This window comes from Psammomys obesus, unplaced genomic scaffold (assembly GCF_907164565.1).
Source record: "Psammomys obesus unplaced genomic scaffold, mPsaObe1.curated_primary_1811, whole genome shotgun sequence".
Lineage (NCBI taxonomy): Eukaryota > Metazoa > Chordata > Mammalia > Rodentia > Muridae > Psammomys > Psammomys obesus.
The window spans coordinates 23291056-23307594 of NW_026595981.1; the positions used below are offsets into that span (position 1 = coordinate 23291056).

Below are 16539 nucleotides of genomic sequence, written 5' to 3' on the forward strand. Positions count from 1 at the left end.
ACCTGGAGTTCTCCATTTCACCTAGCCTGGCTGGTCAGCATCTCCCACGATCCTCCTGTCTCTGTACCCCCAGCACTGGGATTACAGAGATGCTGCCAAGTCTTGCTTTTACGTGGGAATCCAAACTTTGGTCGTCATGTTTGCACAGCAAGAAACTTGCCCACTGAGCCATCTCCCTAGCACTATTTAGGGTTTTAAATGAAACGTCAGTCACAGCCCGGAGCGATGCTTAGTGGTTAAGAGCAGGTACTTTTCTGTTCCCAGCACTCATAATGGGTGTTTCACAGCTAGGTGAGATTGCTGGTTACTATTATTATTGTCATTGTTGTTATTATTATTATTATCACTTCTCAGAAGTCTGCACAGGATCTTCAAGTACTGTGAGAGCTGGTCAGGAGGGAGGAAGCTTTCCGAGTAATCATTACTGTGATTTCTCCACGTAATATAGCCAGTGTGTGTGTTGTCTTCGACAATAGGTTCTAATCATCAGATTTTGGTGGGCAACCAGGGGCAATGGTGAAAGTCTGTATTGTTGGGAGGGGGTCTCTGGGACACCCTTCACCAACAACTTGAGGGGAGATATCCCATATATATGTGTGTATATATGTACATATATATGTATATATACATACACATATATATGTACATATATACATAAATATATAATAGTAGATCTTTATATGGCCTTTCCAAAACTCTTAGCATTTGTTATCTCTCCCTTCACCCTCTCGTCTGCTCTACCCTCCCAGCCCTATTCCCACCTTAAAGGTCCATTCTCATTACTCCCCTTCCCCTTTACATAACCCATCTTTAAATTGTTTTTAAAAAGTCTGATCTCCACCTTTTTCTCCTCCTCCCTTTCTTCCTACTTCTCCCCCTCTTCATCCTCCCCTATGTTCCTCCTCTGTTGAGAGCCAGGCTGATCCAAGCGTTTCTCAGAGCCTTGATAGAAGTACAAAGAGAATATTTATTCTGTGTCCCTGGCCGGGAGTAGACGTGCAAGGCCAGTCTGGGGCTGGGGCCAAGACCTTGAGGGAGCCAAGGTTTATGTTTCTGGCAACTTGGCTTTTTCCACTGAAGAGACTGGAGTTATCAGTCCCAAGGCTGTGGTGTGTTTGGTCTATAGTGCTCTTGAGATACCCTGTGTTCCCTTTGTACAGCCTGCTTGATTAGTCTCATGCTGACTTTGTCCCATTGTGTGGTATCTTCTATTGACTCTGTCCCATTTCTCCCATGGGAAGAACACATAAGATGCCGTCCTTCTTAATAAGCTTGCTTGGCATAAGACTTAGCAGACCTCTCAATTCCAAACTTATTTCCTTGTTTTCTGATCCACTAGTCCTCTCAGGACCTGTCGCTGAAGAATTACCAGTCGGTTTGAATCATTCCTCCTTTTCTTCCTCCTTATTCTTCTCCCCGGACAGGATTTCATATAATAGGCTAGCCTAGAATTTTCTGTGTAGTGCAGGCTATCTTCATACTTATGATGCTCCTGCCTTGGCTTCCTAAGTGCAGGGATTAAAGACATGTGCTACCGCACCTAGATTCATTTTTCTCTATTTTTGTTCCTCTGGTTGTCTAATTTCATATATAATATTTAAGGAATATTTATAAAGCATTGTTCATAGTGTTCCCAAAGCAGAAACAAATTGCTAGTAACACGCGGAAAATTTGACAGGTATTCTAAAGCTGTTTCTAGTCTGTTGGGACTGTAAGAGTGTCTCATGTGGCATAAATTAACTTTTTCTTAATTACTAGTATGGACGAACTCTTTCAATAAATTTATTTGTAATTTTGAGTTTTGGCCCATTGCATACGTCTTTGGTGAGCAGTTGGTATGCATTTTTATATTATTGATCTGAATGGATTAAAAAACTGTTATCAGGTTTTTAAGATCCATCTTTATTTATGTTCATTTTTGATATATAGGGTCTCACTGTGTGTCCCTGGATGGCCTGGAACTAGGCCAGGCTGGCCTTGAACTCAAGAGCTCTGTCTTCCTCTGCCTCCTGAGTTCTGGGACTAACAGCCTGAGTCCCCATGGGCTGTAAAACCTGTATTTTGCTGTGTTGTGGCTTTGCTATGATCTGCCTTTTGTGGCTTTTCTGTTGTTATTGTTACAGTAGACATTACTGTTAGCGTCTGCTGTGGTAGGGAGTGGGGGAAGATCTGGGAGTTGGGGGAAGAACATGACAAAATTGTAGGGTATAAAATTCTCAAAGGATAAATAAAAATAAATTACAAAAGAGGAAGAATGAATGTCCAGTGAAAATTTTGTATTGGTGAGACTTTCACTTTTTTTGTTTTGTTTTTTTGCACACTGTTTTTTTGGAAACAAGGAAAACTACTTAAAATTTCTTGTCTCCATAAAGCGAATGTGTTTTCATTAAAAAGTGATCAGTTTGGTGTAATGCTTGTTTTAGTTATAAATCTGTCTAACATAGAGGCAAGCTTATTTATCTGCTAAAGGAGGAGAATATGAACACAAAAAAGTGGTAATTAGCTTATTCTTGGAAATAAAAGGAACTCTATTGAGAATAAGAAGGCACCATGAGATTCCTGGTAGTCATAAGATAAAGAGGATCTAGGGCTGTGATTTCGAAATAGTTAAGTTTACTCTGTGTTTTGAGAGAGCTGAGTATGTGTCTCTACTTTTTGGATTCCTAGGACCCAGCCTCTATGTGACCCTAACAGTCAGAATGAGAGCAATGAAGCATTATAAGGAGCATAGTGGCCTCAGCAGGGCAGGCATTCAATGACCAGACTTAATTAATATGGGGGGAGAGAAGGGAAGTACTGGAGAGGATTTGGAGGTAAGCTAGGAGAGAAGAGGAGAGGAGTGTGAACAGAGGATAGCCAGGATGTACCAGTAGACGTGCTTCCAATTGGATCATAGGTGACCATTCGTGAGAGAAACTGGGGGCAGCAGAATCTTACAACCCCCCCCCCAAAAAAAAAAAAGAATGCGCTTCGGTAAAATTCCTATGCTGATTCTGCTTTGCACATTAGGACTGTGATGGTTAATCTTGGCTTATCAGCTTGGATCTGGAATCAGCTAAGAGACCTGGCTCTGGGTGAGTCCATAGATATTTCCTGGAAGGGTTACTTGAGAGGGGAAACCCCTCCACCAGAATGGGTGGCACATTCCAGCGGTAGCCTACATATAAGAGAGGCAAACTGTTGCTTTTTGCCTGCTTGCCTTTGCCTCTTGCTGGCTAGTGCATCTCTGCTGTTACTCTTACAGCTTTTGCTCCTTCTGCTGTCACCATCCTTTGCTGATACCAGAACCCAGTTCTCTTGGCCTTCCAACAGGAACTGAAGACCAGTGGCTGTCCAGGAATCCTCCAGTCTTCCAGCAGCAGATTGGGAGTGCTGAAGCATCCAGCCTCTTACCCTCTGCAAATAAATTCTCTTTGAATATGTGCCCATTCTGTCAGTTTTGCCCCTCTAGAGGTAAATGCAAGGACTCTGGTCACTATGGTGAAGAAGAGAAGATTTGGATTTGAATCTAGGTCCCACTACATGTCAGCTGTATAGCCCTTGGGGAATTCCTTGATTCCCTTGAATAGCTGCTTTCTCATATATAAACTAAAGACAAAACATGGAAATCGTTAACGTTTAAACAAGATTAAATTGGTTAATGCATTTGAAGTATATTTAGGCACACTTGCTAAATATAAGCTATTGCCACCATGGCTCTGTGCTCAGCAGCATTTCTAACCTGACTTAATCTAACTCACACTCTGAAGTCATAGCTTTGAGGATCACGATTGGTGCCATTCATGACGAAAGACTCTGCCAAGGGAACGATCAGCTCTGTCAACATCTTCAGAGCCTGTCTACACATTGGAGTCAACTGAGTTATATGGGAGTTAGAAAAAAAAACCAAAAAGGTAGCAGTCAAGACAGAAGTGTACCCTCAGAGGAGCGAGCACTTCTGTTCTGAATCCCGTGTTGTCTCTGCTCCGGTTTGCTAAAACCCTTCAGTGGCACCTGCCTTGCATGTTGGAGAACCAGCTTATTGCATTGCTGTCTGCCTCACTTGGCCACAAGTAGAAAAACTTCTTTTACTGAATATTCTAGTGGTTTTTTCAACCCTGGCCGCACTTCCCAAGAAGAATATCATGTCAGAATTTCAGGCACCATATTATTTTTATTACTGTTTTCATTATTTTTTTACCTCTTTGAGAATTTGTGACACGCACACACTCTATCTTGATTATATTTACCCCCTTCTTCCCATACTGCCTCCAAGATCCATGTTCCAGCCCCCTCCCAACTTCATGACTTCCCCATCAACTGGCTTTGGGGTTGGGGGTAGGGGAAGATGCATGCATTACAAAGTGGGAGAAGAGCTAACCAGCTTCAGATTCGAAAACGTTCCCTGACCATCCATCAGAAGAGTGAACAAACCCTAATGACCAATGGATACATTAACTTCTACACCCACGGGAAGCCAAATAGGTCATTTACACAGTTAACTGAGCTTTGGGACGAGGTTAGGGCTAGTGCCCTCTCTGCTTTCTGCTGTTATTGAGGCAAACATGTCTCTGAGGTGAAGCACAGTTTTTTATTTATTTTATTTTTTTATTGCATCCTTGCCATAGTCCTGTGGGGATCAGCTGTGGTAATTGAAAGGAAGCAGAGATTTAAAAATAATTTGCAACAGAAGAGCTCTTTATGAAATGGCTAAAGGTTCACAAGATAAAAACAAGTTACCAAGATGGTCCCATCTCCTGTAAAGGCTTACCAGAGCACTGGGGCAGGGTAGACATATAGGAACATTATGGTGACACGGAAAGAAAAGGTTGAAAAAAAACTATGCCTTTCATCCCAGACTCTGATCCAACTCTTCTCCTGAGAAGTCCAGAAACTTCAGAAATCCCTGATGAAGCCCAAATGGCCTGAGACACAGTACACAAAGACACCTGTCAACCCAAATCCTACTTACTGAGGACCAGCGTGATGCATCACCCTGAGTTTCCAACACTGTCTCCCTACTCCCAAATCTAAACAACACCCCCATCAATCCATCTGCCAGCCTTGTTTCCCGAAGGGATTTCTTTTGTAAAGTTTTAACCTTGTTATAAGCTGCACCCCTCGAGCAGTGTTAAAGAAACGAGAGGGGGCATTTCTTGTGACCTTTAGAGATAAAAATTGAGAGGCACCAAAAATCCTGTATATGCCTTTGATAAAGACACCGAAGTCTGACTCTCCCTGGAGGAGCCCACACTGGCCTTCAGGTACATCACACACACCCCTCGCCCCGAACAACTCTCTATCGACCCGTGTGCTTCGGAGCGAGGTTAAAAAAAAATGCCTTTTAGGAAATCTCCAACTCTGCTTCACCTTGGCTGCCCACGCAATTCTTTTCCTCTGCCAAAGCCAAGGATTCTGGTGCCTCCACCGGGGTTGCTCATGACAGCATGAGGAAGAGAAAAAAAAGGAAGCCAGAGTCAAGTCCTTTGACTCTTAGGGACAGGCATGGCTAGTTCTCTTGGGTTACTTGGCCAGTGGGATCTTCTGAGGCAGCGTTGCGTTTGATGAATGCTCTTTCCGTCGTCATGGGGCTTTGAAAGGCACCCGCTGCTCCATGGTGATATTACTGATCTTTGAGGATTTCTCCTCTACCGAGTGCACTCGCAGGGAGAGGAGGCTGCCAAGCTGGTCTAGCTCCTCAACCATCGTTCGGACAAGCGTTTCTTCCGTTGGGTCTAAAATGAAGTCAGGGAAAAGTTCAGCGGTCAGTCCTCACAGGGGAAAGGTGCTTAGTCACAGCAGGTATGGGTTAAGGACTGGGTTTTGAAAGTTTGGAGAAGACTGAGATACGATGCCTACGTTTAAAGTCAGTGCTTAACAAGACCCAGGATCTCCCTCTCCCTCTCCCTCTCTCTGCAATGGTTGCTTGAAAGCACAGATGAAGCATGTATTAAAACAATCTGGACATCAGGTAAATAAATATGTCTGGAATAATCAATGCTCTCTTCTTTCTCCCCCGTCCCTCCCTTCCTTCCTCTCTTCTTCCCTCCCTCCTTTCTTCCTTTCCCTCTATTTTCCCTCTCCCTACTTTCCCTTTTAGAACTGGAGGTTGAACCCAGGCACTCAAAACCTACAGGACCAGGGCTCTATTTCTCACTAGAATGTCCATCCCTCATTTCACTCTCTATTTTGAGACAGAGTCCCATTAAATCACTCAAACTGGATTTCAACTCACTTTGTGACTCAGACAAGTCTAGAATTTACAAACCTCCTGCTACAGTCTCCCAAGTACTTGGGGTTATAAGCCTGAAGTACTAGGCCAGGCTATTGACTGCCTTCTTTAAATACCAGCTCGTCTTATTTTAGTGGTTTAAAATAAGTTCTTTTATTAAGTAGTAAAACTGAGAAGCAGTGTGTTCTAGGCAGTAAAGATATTGGAGGATTCTTCAGGACAGTCATTGTATAATTTGATCATATGTGTTATACGGGAATATTAGATACAAATACTAAGAATGGTCAGGTGGATACAGCGGTACACATCTGTAATTCTAGCACGTGTTAGGCCAAAGCAAAAATGAGTTTCAGGCCAGTTACTTAGCAAAACTTAAGGTAAAAATAAATGCATAAACAAATAATAAATAAATAAATAAAGTCACAATAACCTCCCTGTTTCATTCACTAGATCTAAACTCAAAGTAAAATTTTAGTTAATCAATAGGTAGATAGTTTAATAGAGCTGAAGGGGTTTAAGCCCCTTCAGGGCTGGGGAGATGGCTCACTGCTGTTCTTGCTGTGGAAGCGTGCGGAACTTAGTGCAATCTTCAGCATGCACGCACAAAGCCACGCATGGCAGTGCACGCTTGTAATCCCGGCACTGGGGAAGCAGAGACAGGAGGATGCTAAGGCATTCACTGGCCAGCCAGCCTGGCCAGATTGACACATTCCAGACTACCGAGAGACTCTGTCTCAAAAGAACAAGGTGAGGAGCATTTGGGAAAGACACGTGAGGTTGATCTCTGTCCTCCACATGCACAGCAGGCACACACACACACACACAACACACACAACACACACACACACACACACAGCAGGTACACACACATGCATAGCAGGCAGACACCACACACACACACACACACACACACACACACACAATTACACTAACTGAAATTCCTTCCATACCATTGGCTTCATTTACCGGCTTGCCGTCTTTTGGGTTGTAAGATGTGGATTCACCTCTTCTGTGAAGAGAGGAGCAGATTATTATTATATTCTTCTTTCAATTAGAAGCTCATAAATGATTGTGAATTGGAAATAAGTTTTTTTTTTTTTTAACAATTACTTTTAGTTTGATTTATGTGCACGTCTGAGTAGCCACATATATGCAGGTGCCAGTGAAGGCCAGAAGAGGGCATTAGATCCCCTGGATCTGGGGTTACAGGTGATTGTGAGCTATCTGACGTGAGTGTTGGGAATTGAACTGGTTTTTTGTACTACCAAGCCATGTCTCCAGCCCTGGAAAGAATCACTTTGGAGTTCTAGTTTCGTTAAGTTTTAAATTGTCCTGTTTTAGAGGGACATTAGTAAAGCTTTTTTTCTGGCTTCAGCATAGTGACAAGAGATAACATAGGCGTTTATGACTGGGTGTTGTCTCTTCCATCTAGCAACACGGGCACCCCAAGCTCGTCTTCTGACTTTTCATTCAACAGTTCAGTGCCTGCCCTAAGAGGTGGGCCAGGCGCTGTAGAAAAAGAGAGACCTAAGGAACACAGTAGTTTATGGTGTTAGAGAGACAACACATTCGCGAGAAAGTTATGTTTAACATCACCTAAAATAAAGAGCGAATGGTCTCCAAATACCGAGGAGGGCGCCATCACTGCTGGTTTCTTCTTTAGAATAGTCTGGAAGGCAGCTACCGTTCACCGCTCTACCAACAGCGCCTACTGGGTCACCTCACCCAGCCTTGACATGAGGGTCTGTGCCTAGTCTTATTGGCTCTTGTTATGCTGTGTTTGATGGGTACTCCTGGGAGGCCTGCTCTTTTCTTGAGGGAAATGGAGGAGGAGTGGGGGAGGCTGGGAAGGGGAACTGAGAGTAATGGAGTGAGGAGAAGTTGTGGTCGGAATGTATTGAAAAAAAAAAAAGTCTGGGGAAGGCCCCCCCTTGCCCCCCCCCCCCCCCCCGGCTTCAAAGACTGCAAAAGAAGACAGCCATTCACAGTGTGAACATGGGTAAGCCTTTAGTAACAGCCACCGATGTCAGCCTCTGCCACGGCGCTCATCCCCATGGTGAGGTGATGAGGCTGAGAACGGTACGGTTTTGCTGTATTCACAGCTTTACCAAGAAGGTAACAGTGGTTCAAAGAGGTTTAACCACGTGTTTAAATTCAGTCAGGATGTGGTTCACACCAAAGACACAATACTGGGGCTTTGTGTGTGTGTGTGTGGGGGGGGTCTGGTGTCTCTCTAATGACATCTACTCGGGAGGTGGCTGCGCTCACTGCTTTACCACCAGGGCAGTGAGGCATTTTCAGCCATCGTTCTGAGCCTGGACAGGGGGTATGTGTCAGGTAATAAAACAGGCTGAGTTATAAGAAATGTATTTAAACACAAACATAATTAAAAAAATAAAAGCATTTTCCCCCCTTGGACCAGAGTACTGGGACGACCAAGTGTTTTGTGTTTAACTGTCATTTATGCAATGAAAGCATGCAAATGTTTTCCATGCTTAGGTCTTTGATTTTTAGGCTGTGTGTGTGCCTCATGCCTATAATCCCAGTACTCAGGAGGCCAAAGCAGGAAAATCACAGCATTCAGGGTCTGGGCTATGGAATGAGATACTGTCTTAGAAATCATCATCATCATCATCATCATCATCATCATCATCATCGAAAACAACCACCACCACAACACTCAAGCTAAAAGAAACCCCCGAGTTTTCACTTTTAAATTTCTGTCTGTTTTCATTTCACTGGATGCAATAATGTAATAACTGAAGATACACACATGTACATACATACATATGACTTTTAAGAAGTTCTAGGATGTTCTATGTATGCTACATATTACCAAAGAAATAGAACATATACTAACTGTGTGATCTATGCCCTGCTTCTGTAGTAAGCACATAACATACTTATGGAATCCGTAACACGTGTAATAAACACATGTAAAGACCTAGTTATCGTGCCGTTAGTTGTTTTGCTAGTACTCACTGCTCCTCTCTGTCCAGCAGGGCGCAGTATGTGTCAATCTCCTTCTCCAGACGTGTCTTGATGCCGAGCAGCCGCTCGTGCTCCAGCTTCTGGCCCTCTGTGTCCAAGCGGATCTGCTGCAGCTGCTCCTCCCGAGCCACGATCTGCTCCTGGATGTGCTGCAGCTGAGCGTAGTAATTCCCTTCTGTCTCGGCCAGCGAACTCTCGTAGGACTGTTTCTGAGAGGGGAACGGAGCGTAAGGCTTGAACGGGCAAGAGAGGGCAGTGTGTCCATATGGAAATATTCTCAAGAGGAGGATGTCATGGTTTTGGGGGGGGGCTGGTGTGTCAGAAGTGATGTCTGTGGATGGAATTCCTGACACTTAGTAGAACACGCTGTAGCAATTTTAGTTATGTGTGTGTGCTACATTTAGTTTTGTAAATATTCATCTTAGAGGGGCTGGAGAGATGGCTCAGCAGCTAAGAACATTCACTGCTCTTGCAGAGGACCCGGGTTCCCAGCACCTTCGTGGCCGGCTCTCAACTATAGCACCAGGATATTTGACATCCTTTTCTGACCCCCACAGGCACCAGACCCCACACATGATGATGTGTGTCCATACATGCAGGCAAAACTCCCACAGACACAAAGTAAAATATTAAAAACATCTGTTGTCTAGATGTATTTTAACTTCCCTGTGCACCTATAATGTTATGTTTTGGATGTGTTTTGGAGTGTGTCCCTCAAGGATTTATGTATCAGGAGCTCTGTTCTTGTGTGATGGGTGTTTGGATGTGTGGGGACCTTTAAGTGAGAGGTTCAGTCACCAAGGGCACTGCTCTGGGAGTGATCTGATTTAAGTCCTAGTTAGTTCTCCAGAGAGGGTTATTTTAAAAGAGTTGAGCGTGGTGCCCTCCTGTGCTCTAGCTTCCTGTCTCACGATGCTCAGGCTTCTATCAGGATGCCCCGTGCCATGATATAATGTAGCCGGGGAGGGCTTTGCCACAGTTGAGGCTGTGCCTATTGGGTTGGCTATGAGTTAAGTAAACCCCCTTTCTGTACAAAATACTCTGCTTGGGCCGTTCTGCTGCCGTCGTGGAAAGCACACCTTCAGCTCCGTCCTCACGTACCATGGCCGTGAGGGATTGAAGCTCTATCTCCAGAGTCTGCAGGCTGCGTTTCAGTTCGACCAGCTCGTTCCTGGCCACCGTGGCTGCTCCCGCATCGTCTGAAATCTGTTGCTGCAGAGATGCGCTCTGAAGAGGCATTGACAGAAGGGTTAGGGGCCCACCTGACTGTTTACCAAACGAACCTCCCCCCCGCCCCCGAGGCGCACCTACCTTCTCTTGAAAGCAGGCCTCTGCATCTTTTCGGTTCTGCTCCGCCAGATCTTCATATTCGGCCCTCATGTTGTTCAGCATGGCGGTCAGGTCCACCCCGGGGGCCGCGTTCACCTCCACATTGATATTCCCCCCTGATGCATTTTGCAGGACTTCCATTTCCTGGAAAGGGAAGGATATTGATTGACATCCACATCCTGGTACGGACCTAAAGAAAGGAACTCTGAGCGCAAGGCTGTTCCTCAGGCTTCCTTACCTCCTCATGGTTCTTCTGGAGGTATGTCAGCTCCTCGCTCAGAGCCTCGCGTTGTATTTCCAGGTCGGTTGTGGCGAGTGTGAGCTCTTCCAACACTCTGCGAAGACCATTGGTGTCGGCCTCAGCACTCTGGCGCAGGGCAAGCTCATTTTCGTACCTTGAAGGGCGCGAAGGTGTTTTAGAATTGTGATTCCAAGCAGGTACAACTTGTAAAGACAGTTCGTATGCCAAGGGGAAGGGGTGTTGTGGTCTGTATGTATTTCTGAGGCTTCTTGCAATGGCAAACTGTGAAGACAGTTTGCGATACCTTTTAGTTGGTAAGTACAGCTTTTTGTGTGTATTCGTTTGCATGTGCTTGTACAGACGCATGCGTAGGTCAGAGGTCAATCTTGGGTGTCTTTCTCAGTAACTCTTCCCCAGTTTTGAGACAGGGGCTCTCACTGAACTTGGAACTCATGGGTTTGTCCAGGCTGCTGGCCAGCAAGCCTCTCCTCTCTCTCTTTTTCTCTCTCTGTTTTGTTTATGAAACGGGGACTTTCTATGTAGCCTTGGCTGTCCTGGAACTTGCTCTGTAGAGCAGGCTGACCTCAAACTCACAGAGCTCCTTTTGCCTCTGCCTCCCAAGTCCTGGGATTAAAGGCGTGTGCCACCACCACCCGGCTCCGGCTCCATCTCACCAGCACTGGAATTGCTCGGGTATGCTGTCAACCCCTTGCTTGTACTTACACGTTGGGGGTCTGAAGTCAGGTTGACCCTCATGCTTTTGTGGCAAACCCTTTACCAACAACCCAGCCCCCATGAATGCGTTATTTTAGAGGTATTATTTCTTTACAGTTGATCTTTGTGATCCAATAACATGTTGGAATAGAATAGTCAGATTAAAAAATTATGGTAGATCTTTTTATAAGGATGTATTAAATTCTACCACTTTGTTGATCTGGAATAGAGTGACTTCATTAAAAGTGTTTGTCGGGCTGGAGGGATGGCTCGGTGGTTAAAAGCATTTGACTGCTTTTCCGGAGGACCTGCATTTGATTCCCAGCAACCAAACGGCAGCTAACAACTGTCTGTAACTTTGGTTTCAGTGGATCCAATGATCCCTCTGGCCTCCAAAGGTACCAGGCACACAAGTCATGCACAGACATATGCAGGCAAGACACCTGGAGACATAAAATAAAACACACACACACACACACACACACACACACACACACACACACACACACACACACACAAAATAGGTTTTAAAAGCAAAAGGTACGTTCCTTAGAGCAGCTGTGGACTTCATTTTGCTTGCACCTACTTCATCCTGAAGTCATCCGCTGTGAGCCTGGCATTGTCGTTTTGAAGAATAAGGTTGGCATTGCAGGCGGTCACAGAAACGATCTGAACGGGACAGTCAAGGGACATTCCAACGTCAGTGTGAATCTGTCTCGGGCATTTGTGTTAGTTAGTATCTTTACTCGGGTGCCCAAAGAACCTTCGTTTTGGGGTGTAACTCAGTGATAGAGCTCTTGCTTAGCATATCAGACAAACGATCAAAAAGCAAAGCAAGCAAACAAACAAACAAGAACCATTATTTCAGTCAGATAATAAAGAGCCCCACAGATAACTTCACAGTTGCTCATCAAGAACTATGAGTTGAATATCAAAGCAAAATAAATAAATAAAGTAATGCAGCATCCCTGTGGATACTGAACCTAGAGCTTCAGGCGTGCTTATGGGCTTATGAACTACATCCCAAGCTCTTGTTTTAGTTTTTAATTCTGAGGCAGGATCTCATTAAATTACCCAGGCTGCCCTCCAATTTGTGATCCCCTTACTTTAGCCTCTGGGGTGGCGGGGATCGCAGGACTGTGCAACCAGGCCTGGCTCTGTTATATTGATGTTGAAGCTATTTCTCGTCTACTTTTGGTTCTACATTTTTTTTTTTTAATTGCCAGGCACCATCCTCAACTCCGGGACCAAAGAGTGAGCAAATTTCCACACCCCATACACTTGCTAAGTGCATTTGAAATGAGTTAATTAATTAACTAATGAAGCTCATTTATGATACTGGAGATTGAACTGAGAGTCACAGGCATGCTGGCTAAAAATTCTATTATTATATTTCCAGCTTTTTTTTTTTTTTTTTTTTTTTTTAATTGAGATAAGGTCTCTTAAGTTCCCAGGCCTGCCTCAATCTGTGATCCTCCTGTCTCAGCCTCGGGAGTCGCTGTGATGACTGGTGTGTACCGCCACAGCTTACTGCTAAATACTTCTTAAGTCTCCTTTGCTTTTAGTCATGCCCACCCGTGCCCACAGCCACAGGATGGGAACCTGCGTCTCTTACCTGTTGTTTCAAGTCCTCGATGACTGAGAAATACCTGCTGTAATCATGGTCAAGTCCACGGCCACTGCCAGGCCCGCACCTCTCATACCAGCCCTCGATCTTCTTCTCCAGGTCCGTGTTGGCCTCCTCCAGAGCGCCCACGTGGTTCAGGTACAATGCCAGGCGCTCGTTGAGGTTCTGCATGGTCACCTTCTCATTTCCAGAGAGGAGCCCAGGCTCGTTGCTAAGGAAACCCATGCTAGTTCCCCTACCCAAGCCCTCATTGCCGCTGCCAAAGCTTCCTCCGGAGGAGATGCCCCCAAGGGTGCAGGAAAAGCTGCTTTCTGCTCCAGGCCCGACACTCACATTCCCAGCCGCGAAGCCTGCCCCTCCCCTGGACAGCTTGACAGACCCAGCTCGAGAACAGAGCCTGGATCCCCCGGAAAACCGAAAAGACATGGCGACAGCCCAGCCCGGCGACCTTCTTCCCCAGAGAGGCGCAAAGCCAAAGTTTAGGTAGCATGGGGAGACAGCGCCAGTGGCTTTTATAGGTTCAATCTCAGCTACCGAGATCTGTAATAAAACTTTATTCGTGTCCTAATTGCTGTTTTTCATAATCGGGCGAATTTTAATAGTGCCCGGCAGGTGGCGAGGCGCCCCCAGGATTTTTTTTTTTAATGTATAAAAAAAGGTGCCAGAGACAGTGATCCTAATTCGTAGCCTTGCAGTGTTAGTAAGACTGAATCATAGTCCCAAGATCACAGAGAGGAAACTATCATGTGTGTCACCAGGACGAGACTGCATCTTTTTGACCCCCGGGAAAGGGTGGAGACCCCCCCCACGACACATAACAAAAAAAATTCACACTAGAAATACTTGCTCCCCGTGTTGAAGGAATGCACCAGAGTGCCTCAATTGTCCCTATTTTTGCCAAGAGCCTTCCTTCTTCTTGAGGCAGAAACTCTCCATATTCAGTCATCTTTTGCTAGTAAGAATTCTTGAACTGATCTGTTTTTCCAGGTGTACCTGTATGACTATTCATGGGTGTTAGCGTGTGTAGGTGCCTGTGTGTGTGTGTGTGTGTGTGTGTGTGTGTGTGTACACAGGTGTGGAGGTCAGAGGACAACTTTGGGTGTTGTTCCATCATCCACCTTGTTTGGTTTTTGGGGACGGGGGTCTCACTGGTCCTGAGCTTGGGAAGTAGGCTAGGCTTGCAAGCCAGGGAAGCCCAGGATCTGCAGGTCTCTGCCTCCCCAGTGCTGGATGGCAAGCCTACGCCCAAGCCCCTGGCTTTCTTTCACACGGCCCCTGGGGACTCTAACTCATATCCTCATATTTGCACGGCAAACCCTTTTCTTACTGAGCCGTCTCTCTACTTGTTTGTAGTAAGTTGAAAGTGTTATAGAACAGAAGTTCTATAACAGCTTGCTTGTCAGCTTTGCTAAAGTTCACACAGGTCTGTGGGGTTGGTGGGGGATTTATATGGAGATTTTTCTTTCTTCCTTTTTGTCGACCATTTGGAATGGGTCTCACGCGGCCAAGGCTGGCTTTGAACTCCAGTTCTCCTCTCTCAGCCGTCTGTGTGCTGGTATCATCTGAGCACTGCTGAGATTTTTTTTTTTTTTTTAAATTTGGTCTAGGAGTAGAACACCAACCCAACTAACTTCCAAGACTCCAAACTGTTTTCCTTAAAATTATTAATTCTGAGACAGTGTCTCATTGTATAGCCCTGGCTGGCCTGGAACTTACTATACAGACCAAACTGAGCTTGAATTTGTCTCTTCCTCGTGATGCCTCCCCAGATGCTGAGGTTACAGGCGTGTACCAGCCACCCTGTCATGGTTCTCAGGCTTTCATCTGTGTGCATAAAGCCTCCTGGAGACGTGAGCTTCACACGGATCGGTGGGAAGTGAAACATATGGAAGAGAGGGCTGTTTCCGCCACTGCCTAGGAAATCCATCCCAATCTGGTACCCAGGAGACTGGTTGTCACGGGCAGGCAGATGCTCTCTTCTTTTCCGCGAAACCCTTGGGAAACTAGTCAGTCTCTTTGTGCTTCCCTAGGAACAAACGAACATAATCACATCCAACAGTGTCAGCCAAAGGCTTCAACGGACAGTCCAATAACGAGTGACTATGAGACAGTCCGAAGGACACAGACACTCAATGTATGTGAATTATTGGTATTATTATAATCAGGTAGACATGTCAGATGGGCAGCTTGCTATCACTTATGATGGGTACAAATTAATTGGTCAACTGGATCGCAGGGTTTAGTTTTGAAACATGAATTCTCTCCCGGATGAGATTTTTTTTTTTCAGTGTTGTAAACACTGAATTTTGACATATCAGATGTTTGTCACTATAAGACCGGAGCTATTCAGTGGACTAGGATGTATGAATTAAAAAAAAAAAAAAAGCACAGATATTTATAAACATTTAATATAAAGTTGTAATTCATAGAATTGTACTATAAGATTTATAAATTCTAGTCAGAGAATTGTTAGTGATTTTTTGTGGCGACCTGGCCAAACCTTTCCACCTTTTGCCAACGTTTCCCATGAACGAAACAACCAAAACAGCATGTAGGTAAAGTAATAGCAAGACTTGATTTTTTTTTTTTTTTTTTTTTTTTTAGATAAGAGTTCTAAGGAGACTGCAAAGTGTTATTAACACAATCCATTTATCTCCAGGTGGCTTGTAAATACTAATTAACTTATCTCTGGTGGACTACGTTGAACATATATTATTAGAACCATTTTGGAGATGAGCTGGCTCTGGAAATAACAGAGCCACATAGATCACAGACTTCTCTCTCAGAGCAGGACGAACGACGCTTAACTCCAGGGAACACTTGGTGTTCCCGAATACGCTCTTCACTCCTCCTCAGCACAGAGCTCCTGTAAGCGAATACATTTTAAAGTTTATTTTTGTGCGTGTGTGTGCGTACGAATGTTTTGTCTCCGCGTATGTCTGTGTGCCACTTGTGGAGATCAGAACTGGTATTACAGATGGTTGGGAGCTGCCATGTGGGTGGTGGGAATCGAACCCAGGTCCTCTGCAAGAAGCAGCCAGTGCTCAAAACTGCTGAGCCATCTCCCCAATCCCTCCGAACTAAAACTTTAAAAGTGCCAACATACCATATCTATACTTTTGTTTATATTTGTGCTTTTCTGGACGTGAAACACGACTTGAACAAGTTCCCAGGTCACTTCTGTCAATGTCTCTGTCTTCATGATCAGAGAGCAGTGCGCAGTGGAACATCACTCGTTATTTCTTGAGAATCTACTAGGTGTTAAAGCATTTTATGCACGTTGCTAGTGTTTGAAGAAATTCAGCTGAACTGAACTTGAACGCTGTTTCCATGTCTCATTTCAGGACAAAGCCTTTCACTGCTGTCTGGCTCTAATGATCTCACGACGAGCCCACTGCCCATACATGCATTGTTTGGTTTCAGATA

The 16539-nt window shown here is 44.9% G+C and overlaps 1 protein-coding gene across 1 annotated transcript; it reads right to left on the reverse strand.

The window, feature by feature from the left end:
* Positions 1–5562: 5562 nt before the first annotated feature.
* LOC129686283 (keratin, type I cytoskeletal 26) lies at positions 5563–13539 on the reverse strand. Its single transcript, XM_055620138.1, has 8 exons — positions 13102–13539; positions 12073–12155; positions 10770–10926; positions 10514–10675; positions 10304–10429; positions 9194–9411; positions 7162–7220; positions 5563–5714 (listed from the first exon to the last, which is right to left on the reverse strand). Exons 1-8 carry the CDS (start codon positions 13537–13539, stop codon positions 5563–5565), a joined length of 1395 nt encoding a protein of 464 aa, XP_055476113.1.
* Positions 13540–16539: the final 3000 nt, after the last annotated feature.